Source organism: Mytilus californianus, unplaced genomic scaffold (genome assembly GCF_021869535.1).
Source record: "Mytilus californianus isolate M0D057914Y unplaced genomic scaffold, xbMytCali1.0.p SCAF_8, whole genome shotgun sequence".
NCBI lineage: Eukaryota > Metazoa > Mollusca > Bivalvia > Mytilida > Mytilidae > Mytilus > Mytilus californianus.
In genome coordinates, this window is record NW_026262734.1 from 87,767,175 (window position 1) to 87,792,157 (window position 24,983).

Sequence of the window (24,983 nt, forward strand, 5' to 3'; positions counted from 1 at the left end):
TCTCCTTTTTCAACATGTAGAAAAAAGGGGGGTCAAAATTATCTATTATTTTTTTTATGTTTGGACCACTGTATTTATATTCAAGGAAGAATCTTTGATAAAAATAAGACAGATATGTAAGGACACTGCTATTTGAGTAGATATTAACAAATAATAACTGGTAAACATTGAAAAAGTGTCATATCTGTCACTATTAGTATCCATATGGAGTTTTCTTTGTATAACGCATATATTACTACCAGTCCAATTTGAGCTTGAATTCAGTGATATTTGTTTTGACTAAAGCTTTATGTGTTTTTCTATGCTAGAAATAGATCATAGAAAGAAATTAAGTCAAGCAGAAGTCAATATAACAAGTTAGGTGCTGTTATAGGTATAGAACCACTAATTAAGGCCTGGTCGGAAAGAACATACAAGAAAGTAGTACATATTTTAAACAAAATAGTTCCTACGCATAGCTTTATCTTTGTCAATAGGTGGAATATTTGGGTAGTTTTGGTATCAAATGAAAGCTTGGGGACTTGGGATCACTGTAGAACCCGTGTTGAAAGTTTCTTTTGAATAATAAAGAAGTATATACAATTTTAATAGGAGGGCACATTTGCCCTGTTGTTCAGATCAGAAGTACCTGTTTTTGTACTATCAAACTTCCGGGAACCAGTACGCTCTAAAATGCAATTAAAGGTATGTTGAATTTTTCAGCACAAGTCAGGATAAGGTATAGTTTTGACATGAAATAACTGCTACTTTATTTGAACTTAAGACAAATTAGCCATTAATGCTTGAAATTGCAGAATTTAACATAGAAAGCAATGGGGCTATGAATTAGTGGTTTTATACCTATTACTGAAAGGCATGTGAAATTCTATTTTTAGAAATGACACCCTTTACAATGAAATTTAGTCACATTTGTTGTCAGTAATCATGTTACATTATTTTTTTTATGTAACAATTATGTTGGTGTCAAATTACAACCCTCAAATTGCTACAATAAGGTATATCAGCCTTTTTTGATCATTTAGCATGCACACAGTTAAGATTTTACCTGATGTTTGAATTTTTGCATTACCTAAGACTGAAACCAATGAAACATGTACATTTTGACTAGTTAATAGTATAAATATTGCTTTTGGTCAAATTATCTAGTGAGTGTTCATGTTTTATTGGGTTTCTTAGTGAATCACTTATTTCAAATGAAATTGATGTATACTTATATAGGATTTCCCAAATCTCACTTGAAATGCATTTTATAACCAGTTTAGCAAGTTGTCTAACTGGGAGATACATAAATTGCTCTTGTTGATCCATGTTTATACATAAAAGTATGGTTTTTACCAAATCACTCTCCTTTTTCAACATGTAGAAAAAAGGGGGGTCAAAATTATCTATTATTTTTTTTATGTTTGGACCACTGTATTTATATTCAAGGAAGAATCTTTGATAAAAATAAGACAGATATGTAAGGACACTGCTATTTGAGTAGATATTAACAAATAATAACTGGTAAACATTGAAAAAGTGTCATATCTGTCACTATTAGTATCCATATGGAGTTTTCTTTGTATAACGCATATATTACTACCAGTCCAATTTGAGCTTGAATTCAGTGATATTTGTTTTGACTAAAGCTTTATGTGTTTTTCTATGCTAGAAATAGATCATAGAAAGAAATTAAGTCAAGCAGAAGTCAATATAACAAGTTAGGTGCTGTTATAGGTATAGAACCACTAATTAAGGCCTGGTCGGAAAGAACATACAAGAAAGTAGTACATATTTTAAACAAAATAGTTCCTACGCATAGCTTTATCTTTGTCAATAGGTGGAATATTTGGGTAGTTTTGGTATCAAATGAAAGCTTGGGGACTTGGGATCACTGTAGAACCCGTGTTGAAAGTTTCTTTTGAATAATAAAGAAGTATATACAATTTTAATAGGAGGGCACATTTGCCCTGTTGTTCAGATCAGAAGTACCTGTTTTTGTACTATCAAACTTCCGGGAACCAGTACGCTCTAAAATGCAATTAAAGGTATGTTGAATTTTTCAGCACAAGTCAGGATAAGGTATAGTTTTGACATGAAATAACTGCTACTTTATTTGAACTTAAGACAAATTAGCCATTAATGCTTGAAATTGCAGAATTTAACATAGAAAGCAATGGGGCTATGAATTAGTGGTTTTATACCTTATGCGAATGAATTGTACAGCACCAGTACAAAAGAATAATTTTGTGGTAGAACCAAACTCAAAGACTACACTTTTGATTCCCAGATCAGTTTGTGCTAAAGAAAAAAAGTCCAGTTGTTTGTTTCATGAATGTAACGGACATCCCTGTCCGCCTCCAGAGTAGATTAGAAATAGCTGAGGCACATGCAGTGGCTGTTATATAATCTATGGATGGCCCTGAGGAGCCAAATGTTGGCACTTGCTCAACCAGTCAGCAGGGTACCAGTTCTAGTGGGACACCACTCCAACAGGAGTACCTACCAGATCATATCCTGGAATTATATACTAAATCAAGTCAAGATTTGACCACAGACCAGCAATCAAAACTGAGAACCTTGCTTTACAACTACAGTGATTTCTTTGCATAGAGAGAGTTTGACCTTGGTAATTTCAGCAGTTAAGAACATGAAATCAACACTGGCGATGGTTGGCCTATCCAGCTGCGTATGTGAAGGACCCCAGCTTATTTTGTTCAGGAGGAGGAGGCGCACCTCAAAAATTTGTTAGATGCTGGAGTTATACAACCTTCAACATCGGAATGGGCTTCAGCAAGGAAGGTAGAAGGATGCGGAGTGCGCTGGTGCATAGATTTTAGGAGACTTAATTCAGTTCCATCACGTGATCTTTTTCCTTTACCACTAATAGACGAATGTCTTGATACCTTGGCTGGTAACATATTGTACTTCAAACTTGACGCTAATAGTGCGTACTGTCAAAAAAAGATCAAACCAGAGGACCGTAAAAAGACAGCATTTGTCACCAAGTATGGGTTGTTTGAGTGTGTCAAGATGGCTTTCGGACTGTGCAATGCATCACGGACTTATGCAAGAGTGATGAACTTGTCCTCATGGGATTAACGTGGAAGACTGTCTTGGACTTCCTAGACGGCGTATTGGTTTTAGGACCATCTTTCAATTAAAACCTCACAAACTTAGAAATTTTTTAACAAAGATTTAGAGAGTACGGACTTAGATTAAAGCCTAAACTATGTGCTTTGTTTAGAACGGCTATGGAATGTTTAGGGAGGAGTGTAAGTCACCGGGGCCTCCAAATAGGTCAGCAACATTTGCAACCAGTTAGTGGTTGGGTGGTGCCTTCATGCACAAAGGAAGTTAAACAATTTTTAGGATTTGTGAACTACATGTACAACCGTTCATTTATCAAGGACTATGCCAGGATCTCTGCTCCACTATATGAAGTAACAGGAAAAAAATTGTTTTCATGGAACCATGAACGTCAACTTGCATTCCAGACGTTAAAAGACAACTTGTTAACTGTATTAAGATTACCAAACAACAAGGATTATTTCATTCTGGATACGGATGCTTCCCAAAATGCAATAGGTGCTGAATTCATTCAGGTGCAAAATGGTAGTTTTGAACTTACAGCAGAATACAAACGTTATTGTACAACTAGGAAGGAGTTCTTGGCGGTCATTAGATTTACTAGACAGTTTAGACACTACCTTCTGGGAAGGCAATTCACTGTGAGGACAGACCATAGTAGTTGACATAGCTTGTCAATTTCAAAGAGCCCCAGGGACAGCTGGCTAGATGGTTGGAGGAGCTCAGCCAATATGACCTTGTTATAAAGCACAGACCAGGAAAACAACACATTGATGATGATGTCTAGTCCCGTCTTCCGGATAGTTTTAAAGAATGCCCACATTATACTGCAGACACCATACAAGCAAGTTTACCTTGCAAGGGCTGTAATTACTGCAAGAGTGCACATCAAAGTTAGGCACAGTTTTTATGTGATGTAGATTAGACAGTCCCACTGGCTAGAAAAAGGAAACAGAAGCCTTAAATACAGTGAAATTTCTCAAAACCGGTCGCCCGTCGGACCATGAAAAACGGCCGGTTTGCGGGGGTGGACGGTTTGTTGAAAATTTAAATCACCAAAAGTTACTTCCCTTTAATATGGGTGTTTGAGTATATGTGAAATTGTATTTTACCTTAATCAAAACATATGTTTTCCTTTGTGAATTTTAGTTTTGTGTGTTATATGTATCATAAAATACAGTTACAACTTCTATTTCATCATTTTATTTTTTTATTTTGCAGGAATAATAAATGAAAATACCATACATAAATGATATTTCATTTATAATTTATTAAAATGTTCTACATTTAGACATCACTATTTCTGCAGTAAATAAAATATTTGAATTTAATGTCAATTGTCTATCTAAATATAATTATATAATATGATTAGATTGGGTATTGAAACAAAATTGATACGTGAACAGTAATCAGTCACCTTGCAGGTGTCCTGATTGACCGTATTATCTTTTGTTTACATAACAATGTAATGTACGGATCAGTGATTTCAGATGACAAGGCCGGTTTTATGAGATTACATTTTATTGATTTTGATTAACTAAATACAAAAATACCGGCCGGTATCTGTTTTACAGGGGTGGCCGGTTTTATAAGGTTACATGTCCATTTGAGTGAATTCAAATCGGCCGGGACTTCGTGATTTGGCCGGTATGAGGGGAGAACCGGTATTCGGAGGGACCGGTTTAGAGAAGTTTCACTGTAATTTAAAGGGTAGCAACAGCAATGATGCTCTTATTTAAAACACCAGAAAAAGATTCAACCTTGGAACAATCAGTCCTACAACCTGTAATACCAGTTCTGCCCTCCGTTATTGAAGATTGCTTCCACACCAATACCCTGGACTCAATGGAGCAAGTTGACAACCAGTTGACCCCGGAGTGTGATTTAATACCGTTCAGTACGGGTATGGAATTGATTTTTACTCCTTCAACAGCAAGAATTATAGTTGACAGTCCTAATTATTGCTATGTGGCAACGACCACACAAGAAGAGGGAATAACCAATTGGGTTTAAGTGAAGAGGCAATTAAAACGCAACAGGAGAGTGATCCAGACCTGAAATTTATCCTACCATGGATAAAAGATGGCAGTGAATCTCTGAACAATGACTTGTGCTTGGCATCACCAGCAGCCAAGAGTCACTGGACTAATAAACAAATGTTTTTCATGGACGATAATCATGGTAATGGTGTTTTAAAGAGTCAACCCAAGACGGAGGGAGCCAATACAAGGCTAGTTGTACCTGCTACCTTAAGGGAGGCAGTAATGGAGCTTAGTCATGAACTGCCGAGCGCAGGACACCAAGGTGTATCAAGGACAATGTCCAAAATAAAGGACAAATATCACTAATATGATATGACCAAGGACATCAACTCGTTTGTACTCAGTTGTGATACTGCAACACGAACAAGAAAGCAAGCAGATATGGTAAGTGTCATCTGACCAAGTACCATGTTGGGTACCCTATGGAGAGAGTCCACATCGATTTAATGGTCCCTTTGCCAAAGACGAAACAAAACATGGAACATATCTTAATGATGACAGATCAGTGCACTGAGTGGACAGAATGCATTCCACTCCCGTCACAAACAGCTGAAGTGACCGCTCAGGCTGCTATCAATGAGTTTTTCACCAGATTCGGTTACCCGTTCCAGTTATTCTCAAATCAGGGACGTAATTTTGAGAGCGCACTCTATAAAGCAGTATGTGAATTGCTGCAAATTTATAAGGCTCGAACAACACCATATCGTCTTCAGTCAATTTGACAAGTGGAGAGACAGAACCGCAGTCTCATGAATGCGGTGAGATGCTTTGTGGACTCCCAACAAGACAATTTGGACCACCACCTTGCTCAACTAGAGGTAGCTATGAGGTCAAGTGTGAACAGGAATACAGGGTACACACCGAACAAGCCCATGTTAGGCAGAGAGAAAAATCAGCCAGCTGATCTTATGTTTGGCAGTCAGAGTGAAAAAAGGTATGAGCGTGCTGACGGTTCCATCATAGAGCTAGATAAAGCTATCAAAAGTGCACAAACTATAGCACGGGACAAACTTAAGACCTCTCAAGAAAAAATGAAGAGGGACTACGATATCCGAGTGTTGGAGAAGTCATACCAGCCGGGAGACCTTGTATATGTTTTTGACACAGCCCAGATCAAGGGTAAAAGCAAGAAATTGGGGTCACCATAGAAGGGGTATCATTATTGGTTAGGTTACTGTTTATGTTTAGAAAGTTAAACTCCAAAGAGTGGTTTTTAATACTAATCATGACAGGCTGAAGCCATGTGGGGACAGAAAAATTCCGGCTTGGTTGGAGACATGTAGGGACCAATTCAAAAAGGGTGAGGATGTTTTGGCAAATAATAAAACCAAACCTACTAGTCCACAGTACTCTGTGTGTCGTGGCCTGGACACAGGGGAGACTATGGTACAATGCAATACCTGCATGAAGTGGTTTCACCTGACTTGTTTAGGCATCGGTACGGGAGACCAATGAGATAGACCCTTATATCTGTCCCAATTGCCCAATTGTTTGCATAACTCCACCCTCCACAGACAAAGTAGGGGAGATGATAGGTAAATTATCAAGTCATCAAATTGTATTTTTTTTATATTTTTTAGAATGTCAGATTCATCAAAGTCCGTTAAGTCATGCTCAGACGAGAGTAGCGATGAGGAGACAAAATCATGGAGGCCAAGTAGTGCAAACTCCCAGCCGGGAGTGGGCATCAAGCCATTTAACACCTCGGTGCTGGATGGAAGCAACTCAAGAAGAGTAGTCTGGAAGAAGAACCTGCCCAGGCAGACGAGGAAGTATCGCTGGAGGTACCAGCGGTACCAGCGGTAAGTCTGCATGGGGTAGAGGAGGTACCTGTTGTGGTGCAGGACACTGTGGGGGGAGCACCAGCAGCTCAGGAGGAGGAGCAGTCAGCTCCGGTGGCAGCCAACTCTGGTCCAGAGGATCCCATGGCTTTTAAACGAGAGATACCAGAAGCTTAGAAGGGGAAAGAGAACCAGGACTGGACGGGACCCTACAGTGGGTACAAGGAGCGAACCTGTGAGTGACCGAGATGTAGCCTGTCCTGGCCAGGTGGTTGACTGGACGGGAAGACATCACCTCAGCTGTGTTTGTACAGTGGCTTCAGCAGCGAGCGGGGATTCCTAGGGGATGCAGGATACAATGACCCGATATGCCTCTACTACGGACAGTGTGCTCTACCATGAAATGGCCGCAACTCAGTGTCTATTCACTGCATCCAGTTCTGTTCTACGTCACCTGAACCATGCCAACATGGCTTGTGACCGCGGAAGAGTACCGGGGAAGCAACGGCCCATCGTATGATGTAGTGTGCCAAATGAACTGGAGGTTCATCCAGCGTGCAGAGCCCGTCGTGGCTCAGTCAAGACAAACCGCTCCAGTGGTCCAGCCAAGCATTCCAGTGGTCCTGCCAAGTGTACCAATGGTTCTGCCAAGCGTACCAGTTGTCCAGCCTGCCGTGCAGGAGGAAAAGCCAAAGTCGACGGGAAGGGTTATTCCACAAGTGGAGGAGCCAGTGGCAGTGGCAGCACCCACCGCCAGAGAATCTCTAGTGGTTCTGGTTTACCACAGTGCAGAGTGCCATAGAGAGGGCCCGTGATCTCTTTGGCTTGGAAGAGGAGGAGGTAGTGCTGACCTACCAAGGAGCAGAGGTCACCAGAAATGTGAAATTGGAACTGTTGCCTGCAGTAGCAGAACTCGGTTTTTATGGTCATGGTTTTCCCTTTTTTTATGCTGGAACAGGTGCTTTTCTGTTAAATATGGGTTTTTTTCTTAGTAGTAACAGTAGTACTTAACATAGATTAATTGGAAATTCAAGGGGAGATTAATGAACTGGCAGTTATATCTATGTATATATATTGATTATTGGAAGTATCTTTTGTTTTATGTGTTTGTGATAAATTGTTATATGCAATCAATAATTAGGACGATTCTAGGTTGGACAACGCAATGTTTATCCATTAACTTACTGGACTCAGTTCTTAGCAAGAACCGTGAGCTATCGTCTCGTTGTGAGATGTTTCCAGGTCTAGGTCTTGAGGGTTTGCTTGCACCTATGGTCGGTGCGGAGTTGTAGCTCAGGTTTATATTGGCTAAGTGTTATGAAAAATGGGTGAATCAGAATTTTTTTAAATGTTTTTGAGGATAGTTGTCCAGTTGCCCATTCGTAGGTTATGTTAAATGATTAAGGGTTTTGATTGTTAATAAGAAAAGGGGCGTCTTCAGTTGTCATGCTTTTGTCGGAACTTGCAGTTCCTCCTTTTTAGGAAGGAGGGGGTGTTGGTTCTCCCAGCTAGGAGCAGACAACCGACACCAGTAGGCCTATTGACGGATGAAGCTGAGGACGGAGTCTGCGCACGCCTGCAGCGCCCTCTTGTGTATGATCATCGTGTGCAAGACATACTGCGAAAACACAGTTTACTACGCCCGAATTAAGAGGTAATATTATAGTGTACAGCCTTACACCTGTATACATCTTTAGTCTAGGTCGGGTCCCTTCAGGGAAAAATAGTCCTTCCCGAGACTAACACCAAATTATTACTAAACGAAAGTGAAAGTAGGAAATCCAACAATATTTCCTACTGCGCAGTAAATTGTAAAGGTGTACAAGTAGCCACAGGTAAGTTGACATTTTTTTAAGTATATTTGGATGCGTTGACAGCATCTTCACACTAGGGAATGATGGGGTATTGTTTTCAAGTCAAAATTGTTACTTTTTTGCAAAGTTGTACTTCTTTTAGATACGTGAGAGTTTGCCTTAAATGGAATACTGACAACAATGATTTTGTTTTCGATTTACATGTATAACATAAAGTAACTTATGTATATAACTATATATAGTATGTTACAAATCAACATCTTTAGGCGATAACTTTGAACTGTTTGTTATACTATCTTTATATAAAGTATATGTAATGATTTGTTGATAAGGTTCAATTAGTAAACATATATTCAGCGAGTTACTCTATAAATAGAATATAATTTTCTCATTTGCAAATCAGTACCTAGTAGATAATATTGATCAAAAAAGAATTATAGGTAAACTGCACCGATTTGATAAATGTTGTCCTCGGTTTATCAGCGTCAATGAAGGGATATATAAATTAAATTGGTCAACATAACAACGATTATATTACGAAATTATCATTCTTTTAAATATGGATTTATTTTGCTTGATATCAAACCGAAATTCGAAACTATTATCGTATAAACAAAAAAGTACTAAACACATTTTAACAGTATAATGTATGGTGTACAGTTGAAACAATTTGAAACAAAATGCAGAATAGTTTTTAAAATTCCTGGCTGATGCATCACGACGTGGGGCAAGAATCACTATCCTTTTTGGATTCTTGAGATCAACAACTGGTTTTGAGTTCGTTTATATCGATCTTTTATTTTATGTGAAGCGTACGAAACGCAGTTTTCGTTAGTTGTTGTTGGTCATTGTAATGTCGGTCGATACCCGACGTAGCAAAATAAAATATATTTTTAAATTCCCGAAGTATGTCAAATTTTTTTATTAACGATTTTTGTGTAATTCAATGTGTCCATTGATTTATTTAAACATTGTTTAAAAAAAAACTTCCATGATATGACATTACACAAAAACCTAAACACGAACAAACTTATAACGCATCAGGTGACATGATCCAGTGTGAACAACTACTGTTTCTGGAAAAAACCTTTCCTACACAGGTAAAATAGCTACGGACGTAAAACGTCCGTTTATTTCCAATCCGTATAACGTCCGTTTTTCCCCATCCGTATAACGTCCGTATTCACCCTGGTAACGCGTCTGTCATACAGATTGTTAAATTATGTCTATTTTACGGACTTAAGAATAATAGTGAATTAGCTCAGTATAGCATGAGACACAAATATAAGTATACACATAGTATTTCAATTTTAGTAATTCTTTTAGACAAAGAGAGAGCCCTAAAATATGTTTAATTGTGTTTCTTCTCACTCTGTTGTTCCCATACAACCTTGTCCAGATGAAGACTGTTTTATCTCCTCACCATGGTTTTTTTAATAATGAATGAAAAGGTGTATTACTACATGAAGGTGTTATGCATATTACCATGATAATCACCCGACCTTGACCTCTGACCTTCATGTAAATAGTGTTGATATTCATAAAAGGAAAGAACCTATTTTTATACGACCGCAAAAAAAGTTTTTGTGGTCCGTATATTGGTATCACGTCGTCGTCGTCGTCGTCGTCGTCCGAAGACATTTGGTTTTCGCACAATAACTTTAGTATAAGTAAATAGAAATCTATGAAATTTAAACACAAAGTTTATGACCACAAAAGGAAGGTTGGGATTGATTTTGGGAGTTTTGGTCCAAACAGTTTAGGAATTAGGGGCCAAAAAGGGGCCCAAATAAGCATTTTTCTTGGTTTTCGCACAATAACTTTAGTAATAGTATAAGTAAATAGAAATCTATGAAATTTAAACACAAGGTTTATGACCACAAAAGGAAGGTTGGGATTGATTTTAGGAGTTTTGGTCCCAACTGTTTAGGAATTAGGGGCCAAAAGGGTCCAAAATTAAACTTTGTTTGATTTCCTCAAAAATTGAATTATTGGGTTCTTTGATATGCAGAATCTAACCGTGTATTTAGATTCTTAATTTTTGGTCCCGTTTTCAAATTGGTCTACATTAAGGTCCAAAGGGTCCAAAATTAAACTTAGTTTGATTTTAACAAAAATTGAATTATTGGGGTTCTTTGATATGCTGAATCTAAACATGTACTTAGATTTTTGATTATGGGCCCAGTTTTCAAGTTGGTCCAAATCGGGGTCCAAAATTAAACTTTGTTTGATTTCAACACAAATTGAATATATGGGAATCTTTGATATGCTGAATCTAACCATGTATTTAGATTTTTGATATTTAGGCCCCGTTATCAAATTGGTCCACATTGAGGTCGAAAGGGTCCAAAATTGAACTTTATTTGATTTCTTCAAAAATTGAATGCTTGGGGTTTTTTTGATATGCTGAATCTAACCATGTATTTAGATTTTGGATATTGGACCATAATAAGTAAATGTTCAATTTAAAATTTTTAAGTTCTTAGACCACATTCATTCTGTGATAGAAACCTATCCTGTGTCAACTATTTAATCACAATCCAAATTCAGAGCTGTATCAAGCTCGAATGTTGTGTCCATACTTGCCCAACTGTTCAGGGTTCGACCTCTGCGGTCGTATCAAGCTGTGCCCTGCGGAGCATCTGGTTGTTGTTAAATTTAGACAGTAATTGTGATTAAAAACTCAGTTTTTGTTGAACAAATCTGTCAGAAGCATCTTCTTGAGCTTATATTTCATTTTCAAAAAGTTGAGATATTGGTGTCAAATGCTACTCAAAATTGTTTTAGTATTAATATGTCAAAATCATTTTATTCTATTAAAAGAAGGGGAGGGAATTAAGTGAAATATAAGATATTTATAGTTACAATATTATTCAAATTTACAACGAAAAAAAAATATTTTTGTTAAGTTGCAGGTAAAAGTAACGGACATTTTTAATTTTTGTAAACAATCAAAGAAAAATTTAAAATATTTTATGATGGTTGGATTTAAAAAAAAAATGATGTATATATGTATTACATGCTATTCAAGAAAGTTTCCAGGTCCCAAATGTAACTTTGTAAAATGTCTTCTTATGTTAGGACTTGAAAAAAATGATATACACGTGTAATAAATAATTTGTTTTAAAGTGATCGGATGTATCAAATATGCATACATGTTAGTATTTTGAATACAAGAAGTTAATGTCAACACTTCATTTAACAAAATAGACAATTTTAAAATTTAGAATACACTATGAAATATACTTAGCAATTTTTATAATACAAAGTCTACCAACAAGATCTTTCTATAGCACCAATTAAAACTTATTCTCATTTCTCATTAATTAGTCTTTGCTGGCAATGTAATACAAAAATATTTTTTTTTTATTTTCTTTTTTTGCATGAATCAAAAGGCCAGTTAACCCTTCCACATATTCATTTTAACTGTCATAGCCAAGAAACATAGTACGTGGTTGTTTGACAATTTTGTCATATTCAATTTTGAGTATTTGTTGTTGACAGCTCGTCTGGTTGTGTCTGTTTAATCTTTTAAAACTTGTATAGACTTGTGAGATATACGAGATAGACACATGTCAATTGTCAAAGACAAAAATATATAACCCTTTATATGTTGTTTGTTTTTTGTTGTTTTTTTTTGTCATTGGGTTGCTGTCTCAACTATGTAAATCTTTCCGTTGCGTAATGTAGATATTTACATATACAAAGTACATGTCTATGTTCATACACTCATAATAGATACCAGGATTGATTTATTTTTATTTGCGCCAGACGTGCGTTTCGTCTACAAAAGAATCATCAGTGACGCTCGAATCCAAAAAAAGTTTACTTATTAATGTGATATGTATCAAATCTAAGTACACTTTACGTGTATTTCTTGATTGTACAATATTTACAATATGTGATACACGTATAGAAATACTCTGAAAAACACTTGTGAAGATCATGCGAGTTCGCTCGATGTATATATGACATTTTTTGTTCATAGATACATCATGCAGACACCTTTAATACAAGACAGCAAACCAATTACACAAACACGAATAAGACAGGTTCATTATAATTTGCAGGACAGTATATCCTTAATTGAGGACGGAATGTCAAAAACATAAACCTTTATTTTAAATAAAATCGTGATATTTTCTTTTAAATCTTTTTTTTTACGTTAATATATCAATTTCTTAAATTTAAAGTGAAAGAAATTTAAAAGGCAAATATTTTACAAGGTTTTTTTTAATGAAAATAAAACATGTGTTTTTACAGCCGTAATACGGACGTTTTAGAAAACGTCCGTATTACGGCTGTAAAAACACATGTTTTATTTTCATTAAACGTATGTGTTAGAACGTCCGTAATACGTAAGATCCGTTTTACGGACGTGGTACTATTTTTCCGTAAAACGTCCGTTATACGGATGTTTTACGGACGTATTTCAAAACGTCCGTAAAACGTCCGTAGCTATTTTACCTGTGTAGGTATGTCAAAGACCAAACTTCACAAATAAAGTCAATGTTGAATGAAATATTATGGAGACTGCTCATTCCTCTCTAACAAAAGAGAGAAAGAAGCAGCACTTAAACAGTAAAAAGATTGTTTTTTTGCTTTTGTACACCCATATTTTTATGAAATATGAAATGGAAATACTCTATCAAATAAATTCATTACAGTTAATAAGAGCAAAACGTGGTGATCTGCAAACATCCCCCAGTCAGGTTAATGATTTGTGTTTAAAACTCACAAATCGGAGCTAAGAACAGTGCAGAAAAGCGCATACTGTGCAATGCCGAGAGAGAAAAAAGTAAGTTGATACTTATTATCAAATATCCATACCAATATGATACCACTAGGTTAGTTTGCAAAGACAGATGATTAAACCGTCTTTAAATAGGTTGGTCATAAGATGAATATTTTGAAGATCTGTAAGTTGTAAGTATAAAACAAGTTTTCTTTATAATTATAAAGACTAATTCCATGATAGTTTAAGTAATTGAATAGAAATACATTTCGTTTTCAATTTTATTCGCAATACCGTAATCGGTAATACTCCACATAATCAAGACAAATAGCCGTAAATTGATTTAAACCGAAAAATGGGCGAAAGATACGAAAGAGACATTCAAATGCTAAATTCGAATACAAAATGACAACGCCATGGAACAAAAGGAACAACGACAAAATGACAAACAAAAGGAAAGGGTAAGCAGTTCCTGCTCCACATGTGGTACCCGTTGTGTTAATGAGCACAAGTGGTTCACATAGAACATGTAGAAATACCGATTATTTGTTAAAACATGTTATCCAGACGTAACCAATATTTTGTCAATCAAAAAATCACCTTGATAATATCATGCTCAGAGAACTGCGTGTTCGAATCAGAGGATTTTAAACAAAGTCTACCCTGATTTATACCTACAAAAAAAAATGTTAAACCAATTCTTTGAATCTGTCTTTAAGTTATGATGAGAAATGCTAGTGTAAAGGTTAGAAAAGATGTAAACTCTTGCAGTAATATAAACGGTACCAAGTGTACTGCACCAGATGCGCATTTCGTTAATTAATGTATCTCTAGTGATGCTCGAGGATAAATATGTAAAAATACAACACCTCATTCAACTATTGATGAACTGATCAACCAAAATGACCTTAAGTATAGCCGAAACCCTACAAGGAATCAGAGCTTTGCATGTAGGCGATATGTTTCTAAATTTAAAATGATTTCGAAAATCCAAAACAGTTCATTTCAATCAAAACATTATCCATATTTTTATTACCGAACCGAAGTACTAGCTACTAAGCTGGTGATACCATCGGGGACTAACCGTCCACCAGCAGGAGATTCGACTCAGTGGTAGGAATAATATAAACACAAAAACTTTAATCTAACACATATGTTGAAGAGTTGATCAACCACAATGTATAGCCTAAACTGGACAAAGAATCAAAGCTCTGCATGAGGGAGATTTATTCCTTAATATAAAATTATTTCGAAAATTTTGTAACAGTAAATGTCAATCAAAACAATATCCGTATTTTAATGCCAGAACCGAAGTACTAGCTACTAAGCTGGTGATACCTTTGGGGACTAATAGTCTATCAGCAGACGTATCGATACAGTGGAAGTGATAATATAAACGGTACCAGTTTTACTGCACCAGATGCGCATTTCGACAATTTATGTCTCTTCAGTGATGCTCAAGGCCAAAATATTTGAAAATCCAAAACCTAACACAAACTTTGTGGGTTTATCAACCAAAAGGACCTAATGTATAGCAAACACCGGACAAGGAATCAGAGCTTTGCATGACGGAGATATATTTCCTTTATTCAAATGATTTCGAAAATGCTATAACAGTTTATTTCAGTCAAAATTTCCCTATTTTAATGCCAGTACTCAGGGACTAACAGTTTACGAGGGAAGAGCCTCAGATTGTATATATACGTTAACCTACTTTGAAATTGTTTAGTATCCAAAGTCTTATTGCACTGCCCTACAGTAGGTGGTTTCACAGTAAATCAAACGTTCGGCTTTGATTACAGATAACATTGATGTTAAAAGAATGTGGAGCAGGAGAAAGATCGAGCAATATAACGTTTTTTGTAAGAACAGTTATATTTAATATGTATATTCATAACGGGTAGAAAGATCAAATTCCTGTTCTTCGGTTAAATTCTAAAGGAAATAGAACAGATTTAAGATTTTCTGAATTTCCTCTTTGGTTAATATCGTGGGAGTTTTTCAAGTGAATTGTAGATGCATGCGAAACTTCGTTATCACTAGAATAGAGTTTAACACCGGGACAAAAGAGCAAAATAACAGCCTAAGGGCACCAGATGGTCTTTAACACACCGGGAAAATCCCGCACCCGTATTCGGGCTTTAGCTGGCCCCTAAATTATAATGCATACTAGTACAGCAATATGAACGCCAACCCCCATCCCCCCCCCCCAAAAAAAAAACACAAGACTAACAAAAGCTAGAGGTTCCCTACTTGGGACATGCGCAAAACTGCGGTGGTTTTTTTTTTGTGGAATCTCAACTCTGTCCCATACAGCTCTAGTCAATGTAGAATAAACAAACACAGAACAAAACGATTTTACGTAATTTGGTGAGCATTTTACGTAACGTTGTTTTCAGTACCAAACATTGTTCCTTGGGGCCTTACAGTGGGGACAATATCATATTTGTTATTAAGGAAGGACAGATGCCGAGCAACATTTGGTCTTTAAAGATAGACGTAGTTAGAGTATTTATATACCCATTCAGTGTTTCAGACTTTCTTTAAAATAAACTTTTCTTTACAGCATACAGTTAAGCCAATGGAGAAAAAAGGAAAATCTGATAAAGGAAAAGATGTAGAAATAATTGGATCAAAAAGGAAACTCAAAGTTAAGGTAAAATAAAAGGGTACATGACAGCGGAAAGGAGATTTGAGAATAATATATTACATAATAACATTTGATGAAATAAAAAGAAATTAAATGACATTATGTTTAGCTCACTTATTCATAGAACAATTTCTAGTACTAGTACATTTTTTGTAGAATGTCACTTAGAACACTGTGATAGAATATGTAGTTATTATATTTGTTTGTTGTGTATCCTACACGTCTCAAAAATGTGTCGTGCAAAAGGCCTAAATAGTAACATGTATGTGTGTTTTAAAGTGTGAACCCTTGTCTTCAGACTTGTGACATTCTGTGACACACAGCTTAGTACAGGCCATAATAAAGAAGCATGACATTTGAATAATTCAAATGAATTGCATCATAATAAATGAATTATGCTGCAATACATTTTGTATGTTCTTACAACTTAACCATGTTAACGTTGCATTGTTATATCTTCTGAATCTTTCAACGCAATGCTAGTATTTCAATTAGAATGGGAATATTTTGTATTAAACTGCATCATTCCATTACTTTTGTTTGGTACATGTATCAACGAAAAAATGAAAAAAAAAACCCTAAAACCCCTAACTCATAATTTAATGTCTCTTCAGTGATGCTCGAGTATATTTCTTTAATAAAAAAGATTTCGAAAATGCTATAACAGTTTATTTCGATAAAAAAATCCCTATTTTAATGCAAGTATTCAGTTTTTCAGACTTTAATATTCTTTAAAATACACTTTTTTCTTTACAGTATACAGTTAAGCCAATGGAGAAAAAAGGAAAATCAGATAAAGGAAAAGATGTAGAAAAAATTGGATCAAAAAGGAAACTCAAAGTTAAGGTAAAATAAAAGGGTACATGACAGCGGAAAGGAGATTTGAGAATAATATATTACATAATAACATTTGACGAAATAAAAAGAAATTAAATGTTATTATGTTTAGCTCACTTATTCATAGAACAATTTCTAGTACTAGTACATTTTTTGTAGAATGTCACTTAGAACACTGTGATAGAATATGTAGTTATTACATTTGTTTGTTGTGTATCCTACACGTCTTAAAAATGTGTCGTGCAAAAGGCCTAAATAGTAACATGTATGTGTGTTTTATAGTGTGAACCCTTGTCTTCAGACTTGTGAAATTCTGTGACACACAGCTTAGTACAAGCCATAATAAAGAAGCATAACATTTGAATAACTCAAATGAATTGCATCATAATAAATGAATTATGCTGCAATACATTTTGTATGTTCTTACAACTTAACCATGTCAACGTTGCATTGTTATATCTTCTGAATCTTTCAACGCAATGCTAGTATTTCAATTAGACTGGGATGATTTTGTATTAAACTGCATTATTTCATTACTTTTGTTTGGTACATGTATCAACGAAAAAATGAAAAAAAAACCTTAAACCCCTAACTCTTAATTTAATGTCTCTTCAGTGATGCTCGAGGCCAAAATATTTGAAAATCCAAAACCTAACACAACTTAATGGCTTATCAACCAAAAGGACCTAATGTATAACCAACACAGGACAAGGAATCAGAGCTTTGCATTAGGGAGATATCTTTCTTTAATTAAAATGATTTCGAAAATGCTATTACAGTTTATTTCGATAAAAAATTCCCTATTTTAATGCAATATTCAGTTTTTCAGACTTTAATCTTCTTTAAAATACACTTTTCTTTACAGTATACCGTTGAGACAATGGAGAAAAAAGAAAAATCTGAAAAAGGAAAAGATGTAGAAAAAATTGGATCAAAAAGGAAACTCAAAGTTAAGGTAAAATAAAAGAGTACATGACAGCGGAAAGGAGATTTGAGAATAATATATTATATATAACATTGACGAAATAAAAAGAAATTAAATGACATTATTTTTAGCTCACTAATGTCATTTAGAACACTGTGATCGAAAATGTAGTTATTACATTTGTTTGTTGTGTATCCTTCACGTCTTAATGTATGTGTGTTTTAAAGTGTGAACCCTTGTCTTCAGACTTGTGACATTCTGTGACACACAGCTTAGTACAAGCCATAATAAAGAAGCATAACATTTGAATAATTCAAATGAATTGCATCATAATAAATGAATTATGCTGCAATACATTTTGTATGTTCTTACAACTTAACCATGTCAACGTTGCATTGTTATATCTTCTGAATCGTTCAACGCAATGCTAGTATTTCAATTAGGATGGGATGATTTTGTATTAAACTGCATCATTCCATTACTTTTGTTTGGTACATGTATCAACGAAAAAATGCAGTTGAGCCAATGGAGAAAAAAGGAAAATCTGATAAAGGAAAAGATGTAGAAAAAATTGGATCAAAAAGGAAACTCAAAGTTAAGGTAAAATAAAAGGGTACATGACAGGGGAAAGGAGATTTGAGAATAATATATTACATATAACATTTGACGAAATAAAAAGAAATTAAATGACATTATTTTTAGCTCACTTATTCATTTAACAATTTCTAGTACTAGTACATCTTTTGTAGAATGTCATTAAGAACACTGTGATAGAATATGTAGTTATTACATTTATTTGTTGTGTATCCTACACGTCTTTAAAATGTGTCTGCAATACATTTTGTATGTTCTTACAACTTAACGTTACATTGTTATATCTTCTGAATCTTTCAACGCAATGCTAGTATTTCAATTAGAATGGGATGATTTTGTAATAAACTGCATCATTCTATTACTTTTGTTTGGTACATGTATCAACGAAAAAAAAAAATGAAAAAAAACCCCAAAACCCCTTAACTCATGATTTGAGAAAAATCTTCAAAGCTTAATCTGGTAACGTGTTGTTTGCTGATGGATACAATCTTACATGCTCATTATATGGCATAACAGTTGAATAGTTAAACAGGACAACTATTTCTGATCTGGTATCTCTAGCCAAGTAGCCAGTATGTCTGTGAAATATCATCGATACGTTCATTTTCAGTTAAGGTGTCAAAGGACCAATCTAATCAATCACATTTAAAACATAGTATGTAAAAGAAGCCATACTCTCACAAAACATAGTTCTTTTAATACTGTGAGACTGTTTTTTTTTGTTAACTTTGAAATGAATTGACATAAATAAACTTTTGCTGAGTCAGAAATACGTTTTGTTAATTTTGAGCAGATATTGACTCCTACATGAAATTAATTTAAGGGAAAGTGTGCTTTATAGTATGCTTATTTAGATTTTAAGAAAACCAGAGTGCTATTTTTGATAGGTTACATCCAGTACGTCAATACATTACATATTGGTTGAAAATATGCATATATATCATCTATATAATTCAGAACAAACATGGTTTTCATAATTGAAAAGAGCTGTGAAAATTGAAAAAAAGGTTGAATATATGAGGATTTTGAATTAGTGGTATGACATCTTAAATTACTGTAAATATTATTTGATTGTTAAAATATTTAAAACACTTAGGTTTTTTTTTTCAACCCAGGCTTAGAACCCCTTAGTCGTATTGGCAACAACGTTTCCGAATATTTTGTTTTCAACACTCATCAATTTTGTGTTTGATTTCAGTCTTCCAAGGTGTTTTATTTCAACGTCAATGATGAGTCTTTTGAAGACTATTTACATATGAACTTAACAAGAAGCAACGATATATCTATATAATGCTGATCTATTTAAATAGTTTCTCGTCAAAACGCATCGGAAGTGAATTTATTGTGAACATTGGTCCACAAAAATAACTCTATGAAAACTACACTACTGAGGACATTCGCGTAGTAGAATGCTTTATTATCATATGCATTTGATGATTTGACATAATCATATTTGACCACTTTACCAAATGTTCGACTACAATTACTATAAATTTGTTTACATTGTAGACCAGCCAAATGTTCTTATATACCGACAATTCCATTAAGAATTGAATACTTCTTTTTGTAAAGTTATTGGAGTATAAAAGCGTTGACCAAAGTATATTTTGTATGTGCGCACTGTCAACGCTTTTACAAATCTATAAAATTACTAAAAGAAGCAGTCAATACTTTCTATCAAGTTTTTCTTTTATTTACCTGGTCACTTTATTGTGGAAGCTCGTGTCATCATGAATACTACATTTCATTTTGAAATTTTTGAATGAAGGTTAAATTCAGATTTACGTGATATTGCTGTTAGCCAATAAAAAAAACCGTATTATAATGAAACATACATGTACATGTAATGTAATTATTGAATTATAAATTTTGCATATAATTGTTATTCATTGTTATAACCAATAATGGGATGACATTAACAATGTGACGCAATAACTCCGTAGACAAATTGTGTTCCTACAACAATATATTATACACAATTGTTGGGAACTTTGACAGGTTTTATTTTATTTTGCCATATTAGGGAGCGTTGTTTAGTCCAGTCAATTTCTGTTTTACCTCGGACAAATCAAACAAAATTATCAATGAACAAAATTATCAAACAAAATATTAAAAAACACACAATCAAAACGTTGTAGAATCAAAAAAAAAAAAACCCAAAGATCTATGAAAAAATACTTTATTGAAATGAATGTATTTTCTTGTGTTGTATTATAGTTGTTAATACTGACAAATCTGACAAAGACGCCCACAAAAAAGATATTTTAATTGATAGTACATGCAGTATATTGAAACACAATGCTAGTACTAGTATACACTTTCCCAATAAAGTACACATTAAGTTAGATATTAATACAAGGATAAACCAAATCACAGCAACACGGTAAAACCTCTTGCGACCAAATCGTACAATATAATGTAGTGAAAAAACTATAGTTTACTTGACTAAAATCGAAAATATTTTCTAAAAAGCAAAAGACGAAAGATTCGACTACTAAAAGAATAAAGCTAGAAACACAAAGTTGTGGAGCAAGGACTGAAATTGCAAAACCAAACGCAGGAAGAGGTGAGAAGCTTTAATATTATCGTTACAAAGGTCATTCTGTTAGTCAAAATACATTTTCTAGTGTCCTACGGTTTATGATGTAAACCAAATGCAAATGTCATCGAACACAAAACACATCTGTAGGATACACATCTTGCTAGAAACATTAAGTTTGTTCTACCCCTGACATAGGTTTGACCCAATTTCTACATTAACTTTGTATTTAAATTAGCATTCTAACTGTTTCGATTCGAGGGCTACTGATGCCTCTTGAGTAGACGAAAGATGTGACTAATGAATCATACTGAACGCCAGGTATCTTTGGTGATTTAGTCAGTGAGTAAGATAGTGTACGTTCTCCGATTTACGCAACATAAAATCCGTTTGACAGGGTGAACTAGTCGTTTTGAATTGGCTGAATAATAAAAACTTTAAAAAATAGAAAAAATGTAGAAAAGATTTTTTTTCTGAAATAATGAAATTTATTCTTGATAAAGAATGAACATTATATAGTTTTGCCCTAAAACAAACTCACGAGTTCCTACAGCAAGAAACCGATGATAATTTGATAAATTGTTTAAATGATATGTTCGTAAATGGAAAAGGTCATGATGAAAACATGACTGGAACTTCTGGAAAACAGTCGATTTAAAACGAGATTTTAATGAAACGTACATTGCTATTCAACACCCTAACATTGCAAAGCCACAAGGGAAACACTCAAATCTATTGAGAATTGTAAGGCCAATTTATAGTATCTTATAATCGTTTAAGCTGGATTTTGTTATAAATTGATGTTTAATTACCAATCCCTCTGCAGAAAAAACGGAACAACACGTTATAAATTTTATGCGTCCGAAGCGCATTTCTGGATTAACCTTCATCAGGAACGCTCAAGGCCGAATATTTGAAAGACAAAGATGTATAAAAACCGAAACAGTTAAGAGCTATTTGACCAAAAAGAACCTAAAAATGGCCAAATAGTACTAAAATCAACTCTGAGCTGATGATACTCTCTGGGACTGATAGTCCACCAGGAAGAATCGACCCAGTGCTGTGAAAGAAAACAACGTTTTACGTACGAAGCACGTATCTGGATTTACCTTCAATAGGTACGCTCAAAGCCAAATATTTGTGTCATCGCATATGAGTACTTATTATAATTTAATATATTTTAACATGCACCAGCTTTGTATTTTAATAGTTACACAACCAAAGTATGTACAAGTAGGACAACCGCTTGATGAATGCCTAGAAGAAGATACCTTCTTTAATGAATGGGTAGAGAAAAATCTTCCCTCTCGTCATCAAAAGTAAGTTCTATTCTGTTTACTCGATCAACATATGTATGAAAGAAGTTATGCTTAGAATAGATATAAAGCATGCGGCAATTCGGAATAAAAATACCACTCACACGAATTATTTAACAAAAATTTGCGTAATTAATGTTGAAATATTGTCCATCTCTTGTCGTCCTAAACATGCATGAATATTTGCAACTGTATCATAAGCAACAATTATTCAAATAATTCAAATTCATCTCCTACTTTTCCAAAGAAGAAAGAAAAAAAAAGACAATTTGTATAACTGATGAACATTTAATTGTATAGTTTCAAATAGTGTATTACACAACAGGTATAACAAAATCACGTGGATCCTGAAACATTTAAATCCATAAAGGTCAATTAAGTGAAAGATGTTGGCCACTAATTATGATATAAAATTACTATATATTTAAACTTCATGTTGTACAGTCCTTGGATGGTGTAAACCTCCCACTAACACCATACACCATTACACCATTCACCATACACTATTACACTATACACCCTGTTCAATTACACCATACACGTTACACCTTTGTACCATACACCTTATACTTTACCCCATAATGCAATTTAATTTCAAAGAAAGCGTGCGACTGCAAAATTATTTATTTATTTTAAAAAACGAATTTTGATCACAGTATTGTAAATTAATGTATAAAATTAAAAATCAATTCTTATCAATATTTCGCATAGTTTTAAATGTCGTACACCATTCATTCACACCATTCCCGATCGCACGTTACACCATAACACCATTCCCCTTACACCATACACCATAGCATCATACACCTTCTACCATTGCACCATATGTCATACACCATTACACCATACACGTTTTTTTGGGAAGTTTACACCATCCAAGGGCTTTAATAATTGAAATGAAAAATAAACTGCCAGTATCTATAAGAGAATATGGTGGGTACACGTCAATAAAAGAGTATATCAAAAATGCAAAAAAAATGTCCCCGAGCGTAAAAAAAAAATACCAGATAAAAAACCATTTAAAAACAATGTATCGATTTAATCATACCCGTACCTGTACTTAATAATGTCATACTGTTGATTCATTTATTTTCGTGGATACCAATTTTCGTTGATTGAGGAAAACTTCAATTTTCGTGAATATTTGAATTCGGAGGTTTGCCACAGTCTGCACTCAATACTATTGAACATTTTTAATTCGTTGAAAACTAAAATTCGTGGTTCACCTGTACTCATGACATCCACGAAAATTGGTATCCCATGAATAAAAATGAATCCACAGTAATCAAAGCTTTTACAACTGGACTAATAGTAAGTAGCATGCGTTGTTTGCATTTTCACTCATTATAGAGCAAAGGGTGTTCACTGGATTTCCGTCGAACGGCGAAACAGTAACGAGGTATATGAAACTAAAACCATGCCTGACATCATTGGATTACACTCTGCATTTGATCATGTTGATGGTACCAAGATAGTGAATACACAAACTTTGAAAAAGCTAGCTAAGAAATATTCTTTTACAAGTGGAAAATGGATGTTGTTTGGAAAAACGGGACAAGAAATCGATCAACTCTGGAGAACTGTTGCAGATGGTGTAATAAAGGGAATAATTCCTAGTGTCTCTGCAAAAGTTAGTGCTTCAAATGAAGAAAATGACAGTCATGTCATTTGCATTTACAATGACAACTTCCTAAATGAATCAGAAGTTTATGCTCTAAGAGATGGCATCTGGAACTCTGGGATAGATAAACCGTTAAAATACAAGGCAGATATGTATACCTGTTTAGGAATATACAGCCAGAATACATGGGGAATAGATCCAGTCCTGTATCGAGGTAGACTATATATCAAACAATCAGTAATTTTCCATATAATATAAGCAATGCAAATACCGTCTTATTGTATCACCTGTTATGGATGATTGTCTACAGTCAAATTACTGTTCATGGTATTGAACTAATTGGCTCCGTGTAAGAGTATCGCTTTAAATTTCAGGATTTAACAATATGTTTAAATTTTTAAAAAAATGATGTGTTCGTACTCACTCGGAAAGAAAACAAAATCTCGTCAAATCTTCACTTTTGTCCTTTTTCTAGAGCTTGTACATATAAATGTTATACTTTCTAAATGTGCACGTACATGTATATTTGTCTTTACTCAGTCAATTTGTAATTTGTAAATTCAAATAAGAACATAGATAAAAAATTTGTAACTTTTAACTAAAGATGCTAAAATAGCTAGTTTATATATGCATGTTTCTGTGTAACAAACTTGTTTACTAATTATTAAAATACCCAAAGCTGTAAAGAAAATAACAATCTGAATATAAAAATGAAATTGTTATTTCTTTAAGTTCATCAGAAATCGCTCAAAGAAAACATCCCAAACTTGTCAGTATTGACTCAATAATTTAATAAATGCAGCAGTATGCCTTTCTGTGTGCTAACATTTTCAAACGTTATCTGTAGACAGTGTTTCATCAAACAAAAACAAATTTAGGTATAATTCCTTGCAAATATACACTATACCTAAGCTGTTAACAAACCATATTTAAGATACAAATTTAAGGTTTTAGGAGTGAACTTCAAGGTTATGACAATTTTCACTAGTTACATTTGATAGACAGTTTTGTTAGATAATTACTATTTTAATTACAAAAATATACATATATGCACGCTTTC

At 34.3% G+C, this 24,983-nt stretch overlaps 1 protein-coding gene across 9 annotated transcripts in view; it reads left to right on the plus strand.

The window, feature by feature from the left end:
* LOC127710499 (uncharacterized) overlaps positions 1 to 24,983 on the plus strand; it is a 45,401-nt gene that overhangs the window by 15,364 nt on the left and 5,054 nt on the right. Inside the window, exons 1-8 of one of the 9 annotated variants that reach the window (XM_052216385.1) lie at positions 8,461 to 8,546; positions 13,374 to 13,504; positions 16,008 to 16,097; positions 16,848 to 16,937; positions 17,794 to 17,883; positions 20,920 to 21,013; positions 22,197 to 22,305; positions 23,653 to 24,137. In XM_052216385.1, coding sequence (XP_052072345.1) covers positions 13,487 to 13,504; positions 16,008 to 16,097; positions 16,848 to 16,937; positions 17,794 to 17,883; positions 20,920 to 21,013; positions 22,197 to 22,305; positions 23,653 to 24,137 — 976 coding nt within the window. In that variant the 5' untranslated portion in view covers positions 8,461 to 8,546; positions 13,374 to 13,486. The other 8 variants (XR_007986210.1, XM_052216384.1, XM_052216386.1 and 5 more) reach the window with 8 other exon arrangements.